This window comes from Muscardinus avellanarius (genome assembly GCF_963383645.1).
Source record: "Muscardinus avellanarius genome assembly, chromosome: 13".
NCBI lineage: Eukaryota > Metazoa > Chordata > Mammalia > Rodentia > Gliridae > Muscardinus > Muscardinus avellanarius.
In genome coordinates this window covers 25,027,910-25,052,432 of record NC_137799.1, presented here as the reverse complement: position 1 = coordinate 25,052,432, position 24,523 = coordinate 25,027,910, and the positions used below count along the sequence as shown (strand labels likewise).

The 24,523-nt window shown below is 41.0% G+C and overlaps 1 protein-coding gene across 6 annotated transcripts in view; it reads left to right on the top strand.

The window, feature by feature from the left end:
• MUSK (muscle associated receptor tyrosine kinase) overlaps nt 1-24,523 on the top strand; it is a gene marked incomplete at both ends in the record, with an annotated part of 113,860 nt that overhangs the window by 59,777 nt on the left and 29,560 nt on the right. For all 6 annotated transcript variants that reach the window (XM_080708802.1, XM_080708800.1, XM_080708799.1 and 3 more), the window contains one exon: nt 11,442-11,614. In XM_080708802.1, the coding sequence (XP_080564928.1) occupies nt 11,442-11,614 (173 nt within the window). The remainder of the gene's footprint in view (nt 1-11,441; nt 11,615-24,523) is intronic.

Below are 24,523 nucleotides of genomic sequence, written 5' to 3'. Positions count from 1 at the left end.
CATGACTCTTTAGGAAAAATTTATCCCTTCTCCTCTCAGTAAACCTTGTATTTTGAGTTAGATTTCAGCTACTCATTTAATATTAATTTGTCTATCAATCCAATCACATTTCTTTTTATCTTCCAAAAGCCGATGAAAATGTCAGTCCTTTGATTATGATACCTTTTCATCTTTCCCTGAATTTATTTTTCTTAATTTTAGAGTTTATCTGTTGGTATTTTGGGTGGGAAAGGAAGAGTTAAAGATGTGACATAAGATCATTATTATTATTATAACTTAGGTATTGAACAAAAATGACGTGCATGTAATATAATCTTAATTATTTTCTATGCCCTTCCAAATGTATTCAGCAAGAAAAGTTCTTCTACTGTCATTAGATCATATCTCAAACATGCTCTGTAATTTTTGATACTAATAGATAATTTTAAATCATTAGATCATTAGCTGGGCATGGGGGTAAATGGTTGTAATTCCAGTACTTAGGAGGCTGAGACAGGAAGATTGCAGGTTTGAGAACAGCTGCAGAAAATTAGTGAGACCCTGTTTCAAAATAAAACATAAGAAGTGCTGATAGTGTAGCTTGGAGGTAGAATGCCCCTGGGTTCAATTACCAGTACCAAAAAAACAAAACAAAACAAAACAAAAAACCACCATTCTTGTTTAGTATCTGCTCCTAAGTAAAAAACCTATTGCATGAATTAATAAGATTTATTCCTTCCCCCTTTCTCAGAAGTATTGTAGCTACGCTACCTGCCTTCCACTAAACAAACAAAAACTGTGGTTTCTGGCTCATTTATTCTTCTCTCACTTCCTAGATGCTTCCTACCAGTCCAGCAAGGCTGGGGTAGGAGAAAGAGAGGAGGAGTAACTGGATCAGGAGAGTCATCATTTAACTGACACTCTTGCAATTTCATTTTATCTTTTGCACCTGCCATGTATTTAAAATCAATTCTTTCCCCCTTGGACACACCATGTGTCTTCAGAGATCCGGGATTGTTTAAGACAGTACCAGGAATGCATTTGGTTCAGGCTCACCCTCTTCTGCTCAGCCCTAATTTGTTACTTGATATGAAGTCTTTGTTCAAATTCAATTGATCCTCCAAAAAAAGGTTTATTTGGTGAGATTAAAAGTGACTCCAAATCAGATCATTTGCAAAAGTTTTGTGTCTACAACTCTGGAACCCTAAATCATGAATGAAGCTCCCTCTCTTTGCCTACCTGCTTGGCAACTCAATTCTGCCCTCTAAATACTGGTCCATCACATCCCCAAGACTCTAAGCACACATGCATGGACCTTCAGATGTTTGATGATTCCATAAGACTCACCAAACTCAGAGAGAAGCTGTTACAGTTTATTACAGTGAAAGGATACTGATTAAAATTAATAATGTGGAACAAGTTTTCTCTCCCAATAAAGTTGCACAAATACCATTTAATTCTCCCAGGAATGATGTGTGACAACATGTATACAGAGGTGCCAGTTGCCAGGGATGCAAAGACCTCCATCCATCTGTCAAGATACTCTAAGGGGTAATGGGTCACTCCTGGGAGCTAATCAAAGGGTGGCCATCTCTTTGTAATGGGCAGGGGGTAAGCACCTCATGCCTACTGAACTGACCTTTTAATCCTTTACTGCTCAGCAGGAGACATACATCAACTGTCCAGATGGTCCCATGAAGGACATTCTTTCACGCTTTAAACAGCTTCAGTAAATGTCCAAAGCAGTCCTTTGGGTGTGTGTGTGTGTGTGTGTGTGTGTGTGTGTGTGTGTGTGACAATGACTCTCAATATGACTTAACTCCAACCTTGATAAGTCATCTAACTGGTACTCTGCTATTTTCAATTTCCATCTTCTACAGGATAATCTGTCTCCATCTTCTTTGTATCTTGGCCATACTAAACATACACTAACGTATTACAATATTATGAGGGTAACATTTTAGAGGTAACATTTAGAGTTTCGCAAATTGTTTTTACTCCAGATATTGCAATAACAATTGCAAAGGCTTTTTTTTAAGTCCTCCAAAAAAAAAAAAAAATGGAGGACTTCACTTTTATTTTTTAGGCAGGCAAAATCTGTTGTTACCATTCACATCATATTTAGTTTTATTTCTATACCCAATTTTAATGGGGAGAAACTGGGGGTTGAACCCAGGGGCATTCTACCTCTGAGCTACATCCCCAGCGCTATTTTTATTCGCTATTTTGAAAGCAGAGTCTCACCAAGTTGTGGAGGGTCTCGCTAATTAGCTGCGGCTGGCCAGGAGCCTGTGACCCTCCTGTCTTAGTCTCCCAAGTACTGGGATTACAAGTGTGTGCCGCCCCATCTGGCTCTACCCCAATTTTTGAGGCACATTCCTTTCTCATCTTGATTTATTGCATATCCTCTCAATTTTCTCTTTTCTGGTACTATATTAGTCTGCTAGGGCGCCATAACAGAACAGAACAGATAGGATGGTTAAACCAACATAAGTTCATTTTCTTACAACACTAAAAACTGAAAGTCCAAGATCAAGGCGCCAGCAGGGTTGGCTTCTGGTGAGGCCCCTTCCTGGCGTGCAGCTTCACGTGGCCATCTTGCCATATCCCTGTGCAGCCGTTTCTGCGTGTGTGTGAACTCCTGGTGTCTTGGGATCCATAAACATAAGCCCCAAAATCCCTTTATGTTTTTTTCATAAATCATAGTTCTCATTCCTCACTGGCTTTTCTCATTTAGGTTATTATAAGTTTTCTTCATCTAAATTAAATGGCAACTAAAACAGGGGCAAATACTCTGGAAAGCCAAACATAACATTAAAAACAAAGAGACTTAAGGCAGAAACCTCTTCTACCATTAGTGTGAGGTGTACCATAGGCTTAGAAGAATGTTGCAGCATGAACAAGGCTCACCTGGAGGCATTGCCAGAGGTTAACTCTATACCATTTTTTAGTGGAGCTAAACAACCTGAAATTTCAGAAAGATAGAAGGGAGGAGTTTGGAAGACTGGGAAAGAAGTTTCCCAGATCTATACCCTTAGTCAAAGACATCGCAACATAAGTTATCTGGAAAGACATGATACTACGTGAAATAGGGCAGCACCAGAAAGGCTCCTAGAGCTCCCAGAAGTGCAGAGCAGAACAATGATCACTAGGGTTTAAAGAGTGGAGGAAATTAGTATAGTATGGTTGAAATTTACCAAGGAGGTAGGTTGTGAATATGCACGCACGCTCGCACGCATGCACGCACGCACGCTCAGAGAAGGTAATTATGTGAAGACAGGCATGGTGGCACATGGCATCCTAGTACTTGGGAGGAGGATCACAGGCTTGGGGCCAGCAACTTATCAAAACCCTGTTTAAGCCGGGCGTGGTGGCGCACGCTTGTAATCCCCGTGCTTGAGAGGCGGAGACGGGAGGATCACGCAGGTTCGAAGCCAGCGCGCTGGTTTAAGAGAACCTGTTTCCGAATATAAAAAAAGCATAAAATAGGTCTGGGAGGGTAGCCCGAGAAGGGTTCCATCCCCAGTACCACCAAAAATAAATAAATAAATAAATAAATAAATAAATAAAGTACGGGGGTGGGGGGTATACTGAGAAGTAGAATGTCCTTGGGTTCAATACCCAGTGCCATACACGAAAAAGAGGTTTAATGTGAGATGATATGTAGGTTTGTAATGTTCATTTAACAATATATCAAAACACCAAGTTGTGCACATCAAATACATAGAATTTACATTTACCAGTTTTACTGAACTGAGATGAAAACCAGTTTAAATTTTTAAATTAAAAAAAGAATCTTAACACGGAGGCAGTGCTCTGCTGTATCCTTGCATCCTTCCCCACCCTTCCCCCAGTGCAGTGTGTTCTAAGACCGATTGGCTACAGCTCTGAAAACCGAGAACTAGGACACAGGGCACAGGAAGAGGAGGAAGGGGAGGGGAGAGGGTGTGGAGAACAGAGTGTGTCCATGTGTGAAGTTTGGTACATGTTATGAAACAGAAAAGATGCAAAGTTTTATAGCTACCTCGATAAGAAAGAACATCTTAAATTATTTTATACGTCTCCAAGGCTTTCGATTCATTTACTATTGTCTTCACTGATAGTTTTTTTTCCTTTTCTGATACTTGAACAAAACCACTTTCTCTTAATTTATTATCGATATTGGTTCATCTTCCCTGTCTATTCTATATTCCTTTGGAACATAATAAATAAACAAATGAATGCCACTTTATTATTTTCTATGTCAAAATGACAGAATAAGAATTTGGAGAGTTAGAGGACCCAGGTGGGTAACGCCCCTCTTCAGCTAATGTGATTCTTGGGGAGTCTACCTACAAGTCATACTTTGATTTTTTTTGTGTGTGTTAATAATGGCCCTTTCGGGTGGTCATCACAGACGCTCTCTAGTATAACATCAGGACTTACGTTCTCTATCTTTGTTAGGTTATAATAAAGTCACTTGGAGTCCCGGTTCTTTACCACTCAAATTAACTTTCAAGTGTCAGTCCAAGTCAAACCCTGTTTGGCAATGTGTTTTGTGGCTCTTTCACAGAAACTCCTGTCATTCTCTGTCTTACGTCTCCTAAGGTAGCGTAAAGATAGCCTCAGAAAACCGTGGGCAGCCAGAGTAACTTTACTAACTTGTCTTACTGTGTGAAAATAGCAACAAAGAAAATGGAGAGGCACATGCTTTTTAAAAAAAAAATTAGTAATTTCAAAAGGCTTGCATTCATTTAGAACTGGGAGATATCTTTAGGAATTTAAAAATACTAAAAAAGTAGACTAGTTGGGATTGGTCTTATGGAGACAGTCTTCCAAGATGTGAGTCACCCAAAGTGGAAGGCGACATAGTTCTATCACCTCTGATTCTAAAACAGGAATCAAACGAATGGCGGCTTTCCTTCAGGAAGAAAGCAAAAGTGCATCCACAGCTCTTATGGTCAGAGGGCATGTGTGGCTCTCGCAGCCAAGTTCTTGGTAATACTGCCCAAGCCCAGACCGAAACTGAGATGACTCTGCCCAGAGTGACGCAAATCACAGGAAACCGAGGCGATTTCAGGCACTGAATGTTGTGAATGTAGCAAACCGGAAAGTCCATTGAGGAGAGCGCGAAGGAGCCCACAGTTCTGATATTGTTTGGAGACAAGGGAATGAAGACAAACGTAGAGCTGGAGACGGTCGGCAGAGAGTGAAACAGTTTGAACTGTGGCTCTGAACTAACTGGGAGTTAGTGAACTAAACTTTAACACACTACTAACTATGCTGCACTCTAAAAGATCGGAATGCTCTTACACAAACATACATGACAGGAAACTAAAAACATGAGTAGTAAGCCAAAGAGCTGGAAAAAATATCAAGCAACATACCCCAAGGTGATAAAGAATTATTTTGCTTTCTTCCTATGGAAATACTATTGACTTTTCACAGAGATTTATAGTCACAGATGAACAGCAGAATGACTTCTAATAATCCTCTTCTTTTTCGATATTGAACATAGTAGTTTAATATGGATAAAGGATAATTTACTTTTTTAAAAATGTAATCCTTGGTTTTTTTTTTTTTTTTTTTGGTGGTACTAGGGTTCCTGGAAGCTCTTCTACCTCCGGGCTACACACCCAGACCTATTTTATATTTTTTATTTGGAAACAGGGTCTCTTAAGCCAGCACGGCTGGCTTCGAACCTGCGTGATCTTCCTGTCTCCACCTCCCAAGGGCGGGGATTACAAGCGTGCGCCACCACGCCCGGCTCTTTGTCCTTTTTTTTAATAACCAGATTTATTTAAAGTTATGCTGATATAATCCCAGTACTTGGGAGGCTGAGATAGGAGGATTGCAGGTTAGAGGCTATCCTTATCAACTTAGTGAGAGCCTGTTTTGAAATAAAAAGGAAAAAAGCCTGGAAGTATAGCTCAGAAGTAGAATGCTCCTAACTTTAATTCCTAGTACTAAACAAATAAAGTTGACAGTATTTCTGTTAATTAGGCATTCAACTACAAATTTAGAAAACTTACATGGGTCTCTTGCTTTGTCCAATATATATATAATTTCTGAAACACTTTAAACATTGAATAATTTTTTGTGGTACTGGAGATTTAATCCAGGGGCATTCTACCTCTGAGTTGCACTCCCAGTCATTTATTTATTTATTTATTTATTTATTTATTTATTTTGAAGCAGGATATCACTAATTTGCTGAGGCCTACCTCAAACTTGGAATGCTTCTGTCTCAGCTTTTCAAGTACTTGTATTATAGGTATATGCCACCATACCAGGCCAAGATGTTTTAATTTATTAGAGAAATTTCGTAAAATAAATGGCCAAGTCATCTATACTTAAGATTATTGTTAAAGGAAGGCTTGTCTATGCAGATTTTTTAAAGGCAGTATTTTTGGCTTAAATTATATGAAATTTGTAGTCATTTTATCTTACCAGATAATAAACCAAAATAGTTACAGTTAACAAGTCTTAGTGGAATAACTCAACAACCAGTTAAAGTGAGACCAATATTTATGCCTATATTAATCAATATAAATAAGAAAATACCTGTCTGTTATCCCTTTTACTTTTTCTTTCTTTCATGCAGAGGACCTTGTAAAGTTGCTGAGACTGGCCTCAGACCTCCCAGGTTCTGGGATTACAGGCATGTGCTACCACGCCTGGCTGTTATCCCTTTTTTTTTTTTTATGATACAAGGATAGAAATTACCACAATTCCATGAACATGGTTCATCCTGTGTCACACCCTAACAGTGTAACACAGGGCCATTGAGGCCAGATGCTTTTCAGAGGTCTTCCTGTGCTAAGGTCAAATCATGAAGTTAGGAGATTTTTTCATAGCTAGGGACAGATTCCCCCAAGAGAGCATTATTAATGCATTAGTGATATAAAAATATTTGACAGATTACCACTACTTTATCACCCTAAGGAGTTTTTATACACATTATTTCAGGTGTGAATTACTGTGACTAGCTTATATAACTTGCTATTTTACTGCCCTTTCTTAAAAGCTTATTTTTTTTACTGTATATATTTAGGGTCTACAACTTGATGTTTTTATATACACAGTGAAATGGCCACTATACTTCAGCAAGTTAGCCTCTCCCTCTCCTTCCAAAACTACTACCAAGCAGAAGGGCCAAGCAATGCACCTGGAACTCAGAGCTGTTCATCTAGCTCCTTCAGCTCAGTGTGCCTGAGTGACTTGCAGAAAATAACGACCGACTATAAATACTAGATGTAGTCATTTCTGTGAAATACAGTTCCCCCTGGAGGACTGCAGGGGATTGGATCCAGGACTCCCTGCAGTTACCAAAACCCTTAGATGCCCAAGTCCCTTATATAAATTGGTGTAGGCAGAGTATTTGCACACAATCTCTGTATACCCTCACATACACTTTAAATCATCTCTAGATAACTAGCAGTCCTAATACAATTATTATTTGTAAATAGTTGTTATACAATATTGTGTAGGTAACAATGGCAAGGAGACTCAAGTCTGAATATGTTCAGCATGCATACGATCCTTCTGAATATTTTCATCCACTGTTGGTTTAATCCGCAGATACTACTCCCACAGATATGGACAGCCAACTGCACTCTGCCTCTTAGGATACCTTGCTGAAAGCTCCCAGTACCAATCTGAACCCATCCCTTTGATCTTTTAAACCTGGGAGGGAAAAAAACAACCCAAAAGGAAGGCAGAGAGTTGTTTGTATTTTTAGATCATCAAAAATACTAAACTGTAGGTCAGGATGATCCATGAAGAAAGAAAAACAAACTCAAAGGATGACTAACAAGGCCCGCTGTGCATGAGTCACCACCTGAATCGGGGGAGGTCTCTGGACACCGGCTGAGGACCGCATCATCCTCCAGATCATCCAGCCTCGCGACTGTTGGTCTCCTGTGAATGATCTCAGCACCTGGACGGGGTCCAGGAGGGGAGCGGCCGGGCAGCTGGACACTGGCTTCTCTTTCCTACCAAGGCTGTTTTCGATGACCTCAAGGCGGTGTTCCCGAATGACTTTTTTAGGTGTGAACACGAAAATAGTGGGAGTCCAGGCAGCATTTGGGGGACTGTTCGTTTCTAAGCCATCTCTGAGGCATCGCACAGCACTGCTTCTCCAAGGAGAGAACCAGCTTCGGGCAGGGGGAACGCAAATGCGCTACAGGTTTAGCGTAGATACGTTGGAAAGGGTTTATCTTTATCAACAAAATATGAAATACACAATAGCATAAAGCATGTCGAGTGAGCATAGAGATTTGTGGTCTTTCGCTTTTTTCTCATTACTGCTTTGTATTACAATTCAGAGAAGCCAGGGGCAGTAGCACATGCCTGTAATCCCAGTACTTGGGAGGCTGAGACAGGAGGATTGCAGATATTAGCCCAACAGGCAGTAATTTAGGGAGCCCCTCTCTCAAAATAAAAATAGAGCTAAATAAGAAAGGATTACGCCGTGCGTGGTGGCACACGCTTGTAATCCCCGCACTTGGGAGGCGGAGACAGGAGGATCGCACAGGTTCGAAGCCAGCCATGCTGGCTTAAGAGACCCTGTTTCCAAATAAAAAGTATAAAATAGGGCTGGGAGTGTAGTCCGGAGGTAGAAGGGTTTCCAGGAACCCCAGTACCACCAAAAAAAAAAAAAAAAGAAAGAAAGAAAAGAAAAATAGAAAGAAAGGATTAGGGTGTAACTCGGGTTTAATCTTGAGAGAGAGAGGGGGGGGGGGAGGGAAAGAGAGAGAAAAAGAAGAAGGGGGGGAGGGGAAGAGAAGGAGAAGAAAGTGTTTTCAGGGAGAGTCCAAAATTATATTTCAAATTATTCAATCCTTTCCATTTAACTTGGACACTCATATACATAAAATATTATACCTCTGATAAATATGGTAATAATGAATTCAATGAAAATTCCCCATTTAGTGTGTGTCTACTTATTTATTTAGTACTGGGGATTGAACACAAGAGCATTTACCTCAGAGATATAACCCCCATCCCTATTTTATTGGTTTTATTTTGAAGTAGAGTCTTCCTAAATTGATTAAGGTATCACTAAGTTTTTGAGGCTGACCTCCAATCTGCAGTCCTCCTAACTCAGCCTTCCAAATACTAGGATTACAGGCATGTTCCATCATGCCAAGCTAGTATATGTTTTTCTTTCCTCTCTGGGAAATTGAACCTAGGGGTATTCAACCTTTGAGCTATACTCCCAGCCCTATTTTAGTTTTCTGTTTGAAAACAGGGTCTCACTAAGTTGCTGAGGCTAGTCTCAAACCAGCGTTCCTCCCATCTCAGGCTCCCAAGTACTGGGATTATAGATATATGCCGCCATGCCCAGCTGAGGAAAGGTTGGTTTCTGAGGTTTCAGTCCATCGTCCCTTGATCCTGCTGCTTTTGGCCTGTGGCAGCCCAGCACATCATGGTGGTGGGAGTGTCTAGTGGAGAGACCACTCACCCCGTGAGAGCCACGAAGCAGAGAGAGAGGCAGGTGCTGGGGTACCAATAGTCCCTTTCATGGCATAACTATTTTTTATTAGGCCAGATTCCTAATATTTTCACCCTGCCCCAGTAATGTCACAGGCTGGTGACCAAGTCGTTAACAGACTTTTGGAGGCACTAGAGATCCAAACTATAGAAGTTATTGTTATGAGTATTCTTGTTTTCTTATGAAACCTCATTTCTTCTCCCTGCCAAGACAAGGAAAAGACTAGGAACCAAGATTCAAAGCACAGGCTTTGGTGTCAGACCACGATGGTGCAAATTCTAACTCAATATTCTGATAGAATGTGCTGACTGACCTTACCACAGAGTTGGAACAATGATAACCAGTGGATACTTATACAAATCAACCTGCCAATGTGTGCTAGTAATGCACTGATGTTCCAGCTCTGCAAGGCCATTGGTTTTGTGGTTTAAATAGCCCAGTGCCAGCCAGGCGTGGTGGCGCACGCTTGTAATCCCCACGCTTGGGAGGTGGAGACAGGAGGATTGCACAGGTTTGAAGCCAGGCTTGAAGCTCGCTGGCTTAAGAGACCCTGTTTTCAAATAAAAATAGAAAATAGGTCTGGGAGTGTATCCCAGAGCTAGAAGGGTTTCCAGGAACCCCAGTACCACCATTAAAAAATAAATAAATAGCCCAGTGTCAAACTACAGAGCCAGCCAAGATGTCCCTAAACAGAGGGATGGATTACAAAATTATGGGACATACACACAATGAAATTCTACTCAGTCATAAAGAAGAACAAAATCATGTCATGTGCAGGGGAATGGATGAAACTGGAGAATATTACACTAAGTGAGATTAGTCAGTCACAAAAAGTGAGAGGTTAGATGTTTTACCGCATATGTGGAAGCGAGGGAAAAAGTAGGACACAGGAAGGACTCAAGACAAAGGAGGAGAAAACTCAGTGAAGCGAAGGAGGGGACCTAACTGAGGGACACTGGAGGAGAGACGAAGACTTGAGCGAAACACTTCAATGGACATGATGTACATACACAAATGTATCAGTGCCCATCACTGTGCTGAGCACGGGCCGGTGGGGATGGAGAGGGAGTGGGGTATGAACGGGGACAGGATTCAATGGGTGCGGTGTGCATGAATGCCTCTGTCACCATGAATTTCATCACAATGTATGATTACCATGAGCCAGTTAAATGAATAGTCTAGCTTTACAAATGTCACACTTCAAAGAGGGTCATGCTTCTTCTTAGTTATTTATCTACCTGATATGCATTTATAAAGAACTAATCATGTTTTAGAAAAATAAGTCCAAAAGTCTGCAAGCCCTCTTGCTCAATGGCCCCTATCTTCAGTAGATGGAGGCCACATCCTGGAAGAGCCACACATGGGATACCTTTCATCCCTTGCTTTAGTTATCCTTTCCTGTATCACAAACTTAGTGGCTTAAAGCAATAACTAGTTATGAAGGGTCACAAATCTGTGGGTCAACTGGATGGCTTTGCTGATATGGACCAGGATCGCCTGATCTTGGCTGATCTGGCTCCTATAATTGGCAGCATCCCTGTATATCGGTTGGTCTAGAATAGCCTCACTCACATGTTTACTGGTTGATGTTGGCTCCTCCCTGGAGCAGTGGGAATAAATGGGGCACATGTATTTTACCCTCTAGCTAGCTCCGGCTTGTCTATGGGAGGCCACGGGCTCCAGAACCAAAAGCAAAGCAGACCACGAAGTGCCAGAATGTGACAAGTCTGCTCGGTCATCCTATCACATACCACAAGCAAATCCAGAGGCAAAGTGTGGGGAAAGATGTTACCTCTTGAGGGAAGAGCTACAAAGTCCTACAACAAAGGCCTGGGCCATGGGGGCACAAAGGTTTTTTTGGCTCCTTTTGCAATCTACCGCATGCCTGTGCTCACAGTTCTCATGCTCTTCCCTACTAGTCTGCTGATGCACTGAGATAGGAAATCCTTGACCTAGCTCCAGCCTTTGTTTTTTCCTCTTCCATCAGGTTTCTTCTGGGTCCATTCAAGAGAGTGTGAAAGACCGAGTAATCGACTCGCGGCTCCAGCTGCTCATCACCAAGCCGGGCCTCTACACCTGCATCGCCACCAACAAGCACGGGGAGAAATTCAGCACCGCGAAGGCTGCGGCCACCATCAGTATAGCAGGTAGGCAGGCCCTGTATGTTGTGTTGCTCCATGATGGGAGAGTTGGCATGACTCCACAACATCTGGCATTGGGGGAAGTCTCCTTTTATTTCTTACTCCAGTCCCCTCTGGGCTATTTCCTCCCATGAGGATACTCCAGTGGTGACTTAGATATTTGGGCTGATTTTGTTGCCTCAAAAACTAAATTGGCAAATACTTGTCCAAGTGTTGGATAACAACTCCTAGGAGCTCATTTTAACCCCCTTCTTTCTTTCCTTCTTTCTTTTATTCCATGTTTCCTGTCTGCCTGCCTGCCTGCCTGCCTTCCTTCCTTCCTTCCTTCCTTCCTTCCTTCCTTCCTTCCTTCCTTCCTTCCTTCCTTCTCTCCAACCATTTTTTCCCTCTTTCCCTTCCTTCCTTCCATTTTTTCCCTGTCCCCTTCCCCTTTCTTTTCCTTTCTAAGTTAATCAAACTTCCCAAGGCTTCTCAAAGAAGTTGGCACATATTTAACATGTTCAAGCCAACTTCTGCCTGGTCTTTTCTTGAGGGCATGTTTACCTATGAGCGTGATTCTTGTGGGTTTTTTCCTTTCCTGTTTTATGCAAGCAACAGTGGGGCATACAGGTATTTTCAAGAAAAAGGGCTGACACATGGATTTCTAGCATATTTGTGTTGTGTGATAAAGGTTTATTTTTAATATGTAAATGTCCCAAAGGTTTCTGAGGACATTTGCGAAATTCCTCGAGATGGAAATAATCCCGGTGCAGGAAATGCCAGGCATGCGGTGTTGCTAGCAGGCCGACTGCCCAAGGATCACAGAGGGGCTTGGCCTGACATGTAAGGCCAGCACTGCAGAACCTGTGCCCGGGCCAGCTCCCAGGCCACCCGCTGCTTCTTATTACACTGCCACTTCTTTGATCTTTCTTGATGAAGAACTTTCCAGTAATGTCTGTGATTTTTAACCTTAAATGAATAGAGGCTACAGGGAAATATACAGAGAGCACTGGGCCTGGCTGGCCCTCCAGGACATGCCCATAAAGCAAAGACAAGATTCCAAAATGAAGGCTCCCTCAACCATCTCCTCCAGGAGTGTATCTGTCTGTAGTGTGATAATCGTCTCGGTTATGAGAAATCATTTTTTTTTTCCAGAAAAGGACAAGATCGCTAAAAGTAAATTCAACTCAATTTTTAAAAACAACAACACAATGGTTACTATTTACTTAGCACTTTGGTGTTTATAAAATTTATAAAGCACTTTTTCATACTGGGGATTAAATCCAGATGTATTCTACCTCTGAGCCATACCTCAGCCCTTTTCATTTTTTTATGTTGAAACAGGGTCTCACTAAGTTGCTGAAGGTCTTGCTAAGCCAATGAGGCTGACCTTGAACCTGCATTCCTCCTGACTTAGCCTCCCAAGTATTGGGATGACAGGTATGCAGTATTGCATCCAGCTTATAAAGCAAGTTTATATGCATTTATTAAATATACTAGATACAGGCCATGTGTTGGGTAGAATAAGGGATAAGAAGTTAACTAACAAATGAGTCTTGCTTCCAAGGGACTATCAGTCTAGGAGGGAAGTGAGTCGGCCATGTTTGTTATGGCACAGGCCATGTTCTATTGCAGAAATGCAAAGTACAGCCACAGAGTATGAGAGGCAGGTTAAGGGAGTCCTGGAAGAGTGGCACTATTTGAACAGAAGATGTAGGTGTGAGATAAATATGTCAAAGTGTGTTCAGAAAGCAACAAGTCAGTTGGCTAGTGCATGATAGAGTCTAAAATGGGGTGGAAAGGGGGAAGGTTTGAAATGTGGGTTCCAGCTAGCTTATGAAGATCCTGGGTAGATTGAAGGTACTCTTCCATTAGTGGGAAATCATGTAATTATTTTAGGGGAGCTAAGTGCTGTGGTCATATATATCCTTTAGCAAATTAACAGGTGAGAGGGGGTCAAGGAATTGAAAGATATGGCAAGCAGTTAGGAGACTCTTCCTGAGATCTAGAAAAGTCACAAAGGCCTGAACAGCATCCGCAGTGGTTGGTTCTGAGAAGAGGGTTGATGCCTGGAACCTATCAGGAGACACCTAAGAGTTGTAATTGTTTGAATGTGGCAGTGGGCTAGAAGAATGAATTAAAATGTATCTGAAGTTTCCAGGAAGGTGTGAAGGATGAAGGATAATACATGAATGAAACAAATCATAAGAACATGAGAAGGCCCACAGGGTCCTAAAATTCTCAAAATTTCTGATGCCTTTGAATTACCTGCAGTTGTTCTAGTCTCACTATCTTCATTCTTTTTGACATTCGATCAAGTCTGTTAAATTAATATATCTATATAATCAATCTACATATAACCTATAAAACATATATGTGCATACATGTATGTAGACATATGTACATATATTCATTATATGGAGAGAGAGAGCACATTTACATAAGAACACTCAAAGCAAATAAACTGATCTGCTTCAGTTTAACCCAGACCTCCAGTGAGCAGAAGGGAAAAATTACCAGTCTTAAGAGAGTCTCCTTTCCAGTAACATGTCAGTCATTGAAAACCAATCCCTGGCTGGAGCTCTCCCTGCCTTTCCTCCTTCATTTCCTCCCCTAGATGGCATGGGAGAAGAGGACTTATATTTCTGCCATGGTTTCCTCTGGGCCCCCTGTTCTCGAGTGAAGTCAGCAGCTAGGGAACTTGTGATTTCATCTCTTGGCTTGGTGGAGACTCAGAAGACCTCCCTGGCTGACTGGGCCCCTTCAGGCACCTTCTGGAGCTTAACAGCCCCCTGCATGTCAGCCAAGTCCTTCACTGAGCCCCTGTCTAGAGTCTGCTCCATAGACCTCTGCATAGGTCATCCCATCTGTCCCCAGCAAGGCCCGAAATCAGGCCTGCAGAATCTCAGCTTAGCTCCCTTTACCTCCTTTGTGGGACCTGAAGCAACTCTGGATCGTTCTCAAGGTACACAAAAGCACAGAGTAAGGCTTGCTCAATCAGGCCTGCTATTTACACAACCAAGCCATGCTCTTCTGGTTACACCAATGGATCCCTGTAAGATGTTTTCCTTGTAGTATTTCAAATAAGTTAAAAAATCTCTCTTCTTTTAGCCTTTTCCTTAATTAATCAATACACTCCCATTCTAATATTTAGATTCAGAAAAAGAACCTACAAAATATGTATCCAAATTCTTCATCTCCCTACCTTCCTCCTTCCCCAAACATACCAAGCTGGAAATCATAATGATGATCTTCACCATACTACTATATACAGCAACCTCATGTCTCCACCCCTATCCCTGCCCAAGAGGGAACCTATTCCAACTCCATTAATACAGCTGAAAAGACCAAACAGGAATTATATTTTCCGAGGCTACTCATCACAAGTATAAAGATGGTCATGGGGGGCATGCTATGATCTATAAGGGGGACAACCTAATTAAATGGATCTATCTATTGCACTCAGTTCTTCTTGGGGGCGTGATCTTTAAGACACTGAGAAGACTACAGAGATGATTTTCACTACACTACTATATACAGCAACATCATCTCTCCATTCCTGTCCTAGCCCACGTGAGAACCCATTATGCCAACAGAGAAATCTGTAATCCTAAAAACATAATGGTATCTTCTGGTGGTAGAAGGTGTGAGACAGGCAATGTAGGAAGGCAGTGCCCCAGGATTTGGGAAGGGGAGGTCAGCCATAGTAGCCCACAGAAAATAAGAGTGGAATTTACAGGCATGGACTGCCATGTAGCAGAGGAAGAGGATTTGCAAACCTCCATGGTAACAGAGTTGAATGCAGAAGAGCAGGCAACTCAGTAGGGGAACTGGCCATGTGGACTGGAACAAGCAGTAACTGAACAAGTCAATGGGCTTGGCGACCATGGGGCATGGACGCCAGCTTTACAGTGGGATACAACTGGAGGTCCCTGAAACTGAGACTTGAAACTATCTTGGACAGGGGTCAAGGAACTTGGGTAGAGCACACAGGATAAAGGAAAGGACTAACCTGTAACTGGGACCTGGGACCTTGTCCTCTTTTCAGTTGCCTGAGTAACACTTCCATTTGTCCATATACACGATCATAGTCTTGCACAGTATTGGGGATCATGCAAACAAATGAGAGTTTAGTTAAGAAAAAAATTGAAAAGAAAAAAAAAAGACTCAGAATGTCTAGCTTGAGTATAAATCAGAAACATGTCTATGGGTAGAAAATTGTTACATATCTAGTGTCATTTTCTGCTGATTAATAAAGAGCTCTAAGACTTTTATTTTCCATCCCTTATCTGCTTTTCTGGTTGAGTATCTCTACTGAGTATCTTACATGCCTTTACTTTTTCCAGAATTTCCCCAGGCAGATCTAAGGAGCATATCTTCAATGCAATTAAGAACTACATGAGACACCCGCCATTTTATTTTCTTCTCTTTGATCTGTGTCACTTAGACCTGCTAGATGCCTCGTGTGTGTCCCTTTGGAACCAAGGAGAAAGCTACCTGCCAACCCTTAGGTGTTCCTGAGACTAATACTGCAGGGACTTGAGGCCACTCTGGTTAAAAAGAGGGATCCTTGGAGCCACCTTAGTTCAGGGGCATCTCAAATGAGTTGACCGTATGCTTCCTGGATCTTGCTGAGTTCAGTGAGCCATCTGCTTTCTCCATGTCTGACCTCTGGCCCTCTCTCTTGTGGCTTCCACTGGGGCCACCTGAGGTCCAGAATGTACAAGACACCTCTCACCATTCTGGCAAAGCTTCTTACCCTGGGCTCTGCTGTCTCCTATGGCGGCCATCCCCTCCCTTCCCCTTGTGTGCTGAGGCCCACAGCCTCCCAGGCCACAGTCCAGGGTTTCACTGGAAGCTTTTATTTCCTTTGTTTATTTACTCAGCCCAGCAGGGCAACTGGAAGGGGAAAGAGGAGTCTAGTGCTCAGAATTCTGTCGATATTTCTAGTGTTGAAGGACAACAGAAAATAAAGATTAGCCTTCATTTTCCCTTCCGTGGGTCTGCTCAAATCTCTATGCGTTGTTTGAGAAATGTGGTATACTTCTTTCTGAGCTGTTTACTTCTGTCGTTAGTCATCAAAAGGAGTCAGAAGAGACTTTTGTGTTCTGCCTAAGAACCAGGAAGTTGCATTTTCCTCCAGTCACAAGCCCCAAAAGATGCAAGTTGTGATTTAAACTCCCCAGGATGCCAGGTATTTGGCTAGATGCCTTCTCTATCATCAGAACCCTCATCCCAGTGGCAGAGATCAGCAAGACAGCCCAGGAACTCTGTAATGATCATTGTCCTGGAACAGCTGGAGGCCATCAAAGTAGACATGGGGATTCAGAAAAGCAGCATACATGTATGAATTTTCCATTTTCAAAGGCACAAATAGGTCCTTTTTCAGATAGTGAGGTCCAAAGTTCTGTCTGTGCTTATCCAGTCTTGGGATACAGGGGGGAGTCAATAGTCACATCTCTCCTCTATTGTTAGCCATTCCCCATTCCACCACCATCTCCCCTGCCTGGCGGCACCCCTTCTTCAGACTGATTGCAGGGTCTGGGTTTCTAAATCTTAAACGCATACAGAATCATTGGAAATCTGATGTGATATTATGGAGTCTTCCACCTTAAAATCTACCACTTAGGTGTTTTTTTTTTTTTTGTCCATAATTAAAGAGTTGATTTTTTTATACTATCACAGAAAAAAAATAGAACTGATTTCTACTGCACAATTGATAGAGATGATCAAAGGCACTACCATGTTACTTGCTCTTTCTCCTGTCTGAGGGTCACATTCCCATACCCCCCACCTCAGTGTTGGAAATGATTTCAGGTATGTGGTGGCACAGAAGAAGCACATAGTCTCCTTTACCACCCAGTGCTTCAACCACCATAGGTAAAGAGTGTTCTTATCAACAAAACTAACTTTGTGCCCTGGCATTTCGTGGTGCTCTGGTTTGAAATGGTTTAAAAGTGTTTCACTTTTGTTTTTAATAAAAAGAAGGGAATAAATGAGTAACAGACAGTAGCCACACTGAATCGCAACCAGATGTTCTGCAGTTGGGCATAAAAGGGGATCATTCTTTTATAATTGTGCAGCTTTCTCGAAGTAGAGTAGATACATATTTGAGAAGATAGCCAAAGTTTTGCTGACTTTCCCATGTAATTCTAATGATACTACAAATATTGGCAGCTGTTGGAAATTTTGGTAATTTTTTTTTAAATCTAGTTTTGGGATAAAATCATTTGTTGGTAATTGCAAATTTCTTTCCTATCCCCCTAGCCACCTACCACCTCAAAAAGAAAGAAAGAAAAAGCAAATGTGATTAGAAAAAGTCCCATTAAAAGCACATGAAAGCCTAATAAATGAGGGTGTCCCCTGATTGTCTTAATAGTCTAGAAACTACCAATTACCCTTAAATTACCTTCATTTATTTTTGCATACTTATCTAAGCTTAGAAGTCTATCTTTTTTTTGTATGTGTGGTACCAGGGAGAGAACACAGGGCATTCTACCTCTGAGTTACACCCCCAGCCCTATTTTTTATTCTTTATTTTGAGAAACCGTCTCACTGAGTTGCAAAGGACCTCACTAAGTAGTAGCTGAGGCTATTCTCGAATCACAATCCTCTTGTTTCAGCCTCCCAAATGCTGGGATTACAAGAGTGCGCCTCCACGCCCGGCTTAGAAGTCTGTCTTATCTTGTCCCAGGTGGCATGGCTGGATTCTCTTTGGCACTGGTTTATCTTCATGCTGTTGACTTTCTCATCTGTGTGTGTGTGTGTGTGTGTGTGTGTGTGTGTGTGTGTGTGTGTGTTTTACAGGGAATTGAACCCAGAGACATCTACCTCCAAGCTACACCCTCTGCTCTACTTTTTATTGTTTTAAAACAGGGTCTCACTAAATTGTGGAGAGCCTCATTAGGTAGTTGAGGCTGGCCATGAACCTGTGATCCTCCTATCTCAGCCTCCCAAGTACTGGGATTACAAGCGTGCACTACCACACCTGGCTTCTTTTTCATCTTAAAATGAGAAGTTTTCACATATATAACCTTACCTCCCTCATATTTTATTTTATTATTATTATTATTTGTGTGTGTGTGTGTGTGTGTGTGTGTGTGTGTGTGTGTGTGGTGGTGGTGGTGGTGGTGGTGGTACTGGGTTTCCTGGAAATCCTTCTACCTACAGGCTACACTCCCAGACCAATTTTTATACTTTTTATAAAATTTGGAAACAGGGTCTCCTAAGCCAGCGCGGCTGGCTTCGAACCTGCCCGATCCTCCTGTCTCCGCCTCCCAAGTGCAGGGATTACAAGCATGCACCACCACGCTCGGCCTCCCTCATATTTTAGTATGTCTACTTGCTCAGCTGCTATTAGAATTTTCTTTTATTTTCCCAAGTTATATACCATTTCTCTAGAATCTTTCATCTGTTCTATCTGCACAACGGGAGAATTGCCATGAGGTTTGAGGGAGGTAGGTGCCACTTTCCCTGGGATTCCATAGTGACATCTTATTTTATATCCTTTGGTCATTTTCATTGATTAAGGTCCACACCCATGAAGCCAGCCTAGTCTATGGGGTAACAGTTTCCTAATCTCTTCTCTACCCACACCCTCCTGTGTCTTCTGCCTTCTCCTTTCTCCCCCATCTTGTTTCTTAAGGACAAGGCCACCTGTGGCCTGGGGGCTAATGGAGGGACATTCTGAGCCAAGGTAGTGTCTTGGCTGAACACACCCGTGGGTGGCTCCATTAGAAAAGAATACAGGTCCTGGAGATATTATTTTCTTAATCTTCAAATCTTCCTGTTCACCACAAGATCTGACCTCTTAGAAAATGCAGAAAACTTCACAGAATCTTGGAGATTAGTGGTATCAAATGCTCTTCTAAATCATACAGTAACAATGTACTAATTTTCTCTTTTTCCTCCCTTTTTGATTTCCAATGGGAACTTCCTTTCCTGTTAATAGAATGGAGGTAAGAAACTGTTACTATTCCAATATCAATGTTTTGTCTATCTTGTGTGGATTTTGTTGTTGTTGTTGTTGTTGTTGCTGTTGTTGTTTTTAATATGCCATTGATTATTCGCTATTTGTGGAGCACTGGAATCTTTTTTATTCTAATGTCAAAGCTTTTTAATACTCTTAAGAGAGCATGATAATGATGAAGATAAAAGAAAAATAACATTTATTGAATACCTACTATGTATCAGGCACTGTGCTAAGAGCTTCACACCCATTATTTAATTGTATCTTCGAAATACCTATGAAATAGAAAATATGATCATCTCCATTTTCAGAAAAGAGGCTAAAAGATTCATTTCAAACCGTAGATCTGCTCCGCTAATAAATGAAGCAGTTGGAAACGGACCCCAAAACCGACCCCCAAATTCTTCCTCATAACTTTTGCCAGAAGATAAGAAAAATTATCTTAGAACATTTTGCCACTTACATTGTTTCATATGCAGTGCTTATTTAAATTGATTTTCATAAAAACTCTATGAAGTGTGATTACTGTTTCTGTCTAAATTTACAAAGAAGTAAAACCGAAATTCAAAATGATTAATAAAAAAAAAACCCAAATGAATGATCCATAATAGTAATAATGAAAATTGCAGGTAAATTTTGTGGCACATTTACGAATACCACTTTTTTCATTTTGACAACTCAGGGATTTTACAGGAGAACTATTACTACCCCAGTTTTTTTCATATCAGGAAGCCAGGTACACTGAGCTTTGCCCAGACCACGTAGCTAGCAAACCACAAAGACTCCCCCTGAGTCTGTAGATAGCAAGAACCCACATTTGTTACTCCACTGAACTGTCCTACCAGGTAGCACAGTAACTAAGGAATCTAGAACCCCAGCCATTGAGTTGAATTCCATGAAAGGAAATAATTTGTTACATGATGTTGGGGGACAGAGTGCTGACAGGCCAAGCACAAGAGTCCGAAGTCACGCCCTAAGCCCTTTGGTGCATGAAGAACAGCAAGCTGCTCTTGGGAGTTCTCAGCCTTATACTGGGACTAAGTTTAGCGTGTCTGTCTCCTTTCAGTTCCCCAGTGCTTTGCCTATGACTGGTCACGTCCTTAAGTTCTGTGCACATTCTGCCCCATAAATTCCTAGCCGTTTACTCTCCTAGAAGGACCTTCATCTTTGCTTGTGCTTTGAGAAGACTTGTGGCGCTAGGTGTACTTTTACATGGGCTGTGTGCTGTGCTGTGCTGTGCATGCCTGATGTGTATTGCTGACGTGGGTTATAGAGTTCTTGGTATTCCTGTATGATATAAATATGCTGCAGAGCTGCATAATAAACACTTGTACTTCCAAGCCTCAGGTCCCCCGTGTCCTTCTTTACTGTCTTCTTTTTCCTCTTGTCTCCATTCCTCAGTCCCGACCCCCTTGTGGGGTCACCACAACATAAAACAATTTTATGCCGGATGTGGTGGCACATACTTGTAATCCCAGCATTTGGGCAGCTGAGACAGGAGGATCGTGGTTTGTGGACAGCCTCACTACTTAGGCCCTTCGCATCCCAGTGAAACTGTTTCAAAATAAAAAAAAAAAAAATAGGGCTGGGGGTGTAGCTTGGAGGTAGAATGCCTCTGGGTTTCATCCCCAGTACCACATACAAAAAAAAATATGTTTTAAATCCATTTAAAACATGTAAACACCATTCTTCATTCTCAGGCAAAATAAAAATAGTCTGTGTGAATGTATGCCATTGTTAACATGATCCACATTATGAACATAAATAAAATTTTATTTTATTGGTGCACTAATAAAATAAAATTTTAAAAATAGATAAAATACACGCACATATGTGTAATAAAATAGAAGACATCATGAAATCAGGCAGCAGAACACAAAGTTACAATTAACTAGTAGAAATACATGCAAGAGATGTTGTGTACAGCATGGTAACTGTGGTTGATAATATATCCTATCTTGAAAAACATGAGGAGTTGATTTTAAGTGCTCTCATCTCAAACAATAATTCATATGTGAGATAATGTATGTGCTGTTTAGCCTCATTTGACCCATTTCATCATGTATATTTTGACCACATAAAATTGTTTGTATAAAAGAAAGCTGAAAGGGGAGTTTGGGATCAAATATTCATTGTTACCTTTACAGAAAGGGAGGCCAGCCAGCTTTAGTTTGTCAGAAGGCAAGAGAGGGGCTAACTTCTTGTGAAAATTTAACTAACATTTTTATTCTTTTGTTTTGTTTTGGGGACTAGGGATTGGATCCGGGGACATTATACCTCTAGGCTACACCCACAGCCCTTTTTATTTTTTTTTTTAAATTTGAAACAAGGTCTTGCTAAGTTGCTGGGGGTCTCATTAAATTGTTGAAGCTGGCCTCAAACCCGCCATCTTCCTGTCTCAGCCTTCCAAGTACTGGGGATTACAGACATATGCCACTACACTTAACTAGCCTTTGTTCTTTCTTTTTTTTTAATTGGCATGCATTGTAATTCTACATAGTGAATTCCAGAGTGAGAAATACACACATGGACACACTCGGTGTTTGTTGTGTTTTCCTTAGTTCCTTCCCTGCTCACCCTCTCCCCACAGATCATCTTTACATCAGTAACAAGTAACTTCATATATGAACACAAGGTTATTATCAAAAACCTAAAGAGAGAGCCTACAGAATGGGAGAACGTCTTCACCAGCAATCTCACCTCTGGTAGAGGATTCAGATCTAGAATATATAATGAGCCCAGCTAGCATTTTAATCGAGATCATTCGGCAGGTCATTCCAAGGCAGCATTCTGTGAAGGTGTCTTCACGACCTCTGCTCCACCACTCAAAGGAGCAGCAGGACCAGCTGCTTCTAGGGTCCAGAACAGCAGACAGAGAAACAAAGCTCTAGCCAGATGTGGAGGGAGCACATCATGAGAACATCAGCGGGAAGTCTGTGTAGCCATCTCATTCCCCAGTTCTTGCTGTGAGCTCCTTTATAATTTTTTTTTTTTTTTGTGATGAGTTTAGGAAGTTGAGGGACAGAAAGGTCCAATTTGCCTATATGTCTTGCATCTAAAATTTGATCACTGCATACAATTTGAGGTATATAAGTCTCTGCAAAAGAGGAGAGAAAAAAGAAAAGGAAGTAGTTAAAACACCAAAACTACTGTGACTAGTAGTCCATGATAGGATAGATAGATGACAGACAGATAGTAGGTATTAGATATGTAATGTGTGTGTGTGTGTGTGTGTGTGTGTGTGTGTGTGTGTGTAGGTGTGTGTAGGTGTGTTCTTATATAACCATATGCTTGGATCATGGCGCTAATCTAAGCATAAATATGCTACTCAAAGTCAAGTCATAATCTAAGGAGCTAGAAACTAAACTAATAATAACTGTACATTTGTATATCTGTAGTTTTTCCCAACAGGCAAAGGTTTCAACAAGCTAGTGGTCTTCACAAAGGAAGAAAAGCCAAAATTATAACTAAGATCTAATTTTTATTCACAATTCTTTTTTTTCTTTTATTCTTTCTTTTGTTTTATGTAGCTAATGCTCAAAAAATGAGGTTTCAATGCTACTAAGCTTTTTTCAAAGATGTTCTAGGACTTTTATTAAAGAGCAACAGCAGCAATCCAAAGAGATGGGTTATTAACTAATTATTACTAATCCTTATTTTGGAGGCCATTTTTTATTTTTCTTTAGTATACTTTTGCTTAGTTCTATTTTTCCAAAAGATGTATTTGATTTGTGTAATTAAAGCAAAAATCACAGCTGGGCGTGGTGGCACATGCTTGTAATCCCTGCGCATGGGAGGCAGAGAGAGGAGTATCACACAGGTTCAAAGCCAGCCACACTGGCTTAAGAGATCCTGTTTCCAAAAATAAAAAAGTATAAAAAATAGGTCTGGGAGTGTAGCCCTGGGGGCAGAAGGGTTTCCAGGAACCCCAGTACCACACACACACACAAATCACAAATATGTTTTAGTTTTTAAAGTATTCATGGGCAAATGAAAGGCAGCACCATTTTGGCATTACCAAGTGGCATTAACACCTGTCTGAATAATTCTGAGTTTGGAGACACTAGAGGAAACATTTGACTTTTACATGATACTTTCTTTTTTACTGTTACATGAATAAGGCCATACTAGCTCTTATTTCTCCATCCTTTTTAACTGAGATATATCAGTACATGAGACCATTTTGTAAGCCAGCTTAAGCTATTTCTATTGCTTATTATTCATTGTCTTAAAGCACAGTGTCTCCATAACTTTCTTAGTATCACCGTGGATTTTATTTTCTAAGCGTGTCGAACATAAACTATTTGTCTAATTTTTTTAACCCTTATTCACAGAAGTTTGCATGAAAATTTTGTTTTTTCTTATTCAAAGCTTTTATTTTAATCTCCAGTGAATTAACTGACACAGTAAAAATAATACTAGCTAATTAGCAAAAAGCTAGTTCATATCAAAGAGAGATGCTATATTACAAAACACTGTTTTAAAGGATAGCTATATTTCTTAGAATTTCAGTGTTTTATTTGAATGCCTGGTATCTTATTCTAATACATTTATTTTAAAGACCAGCCAATGCTTATTTGTAAAGCATCACAATTTAAACTCATATAGGGTCTCTCAATAATTAAAATTTCCCTTATAAATTTCAGTGTTTAATTTTCTTATCTTAAATCTTTAATAAAGGTAATGAGACAGGCATGTTGATGCATTCCCGCAGTCGCAGTACTTGGGAGACTGAGACAGGAGGATCATGGGAATGAGGACAGCCTCAGCGAGGTACTGAGACTCAGCAGCCTAGCAAGACCCTGTTTCAAAAAAGATGGAAAGAGCTGGAGTTGTACCTTGGAAGTACAATGTCTTTGGGCTCAATCCTCAATGCCACTCACGCAAAAAAAGTAACAAATTACTGAATTTCAACAATCTGAATGAGAAGCACCTTAAGTTTTCTGTCATTGTTAGTAATATTAATCTAATGGGAAAAAA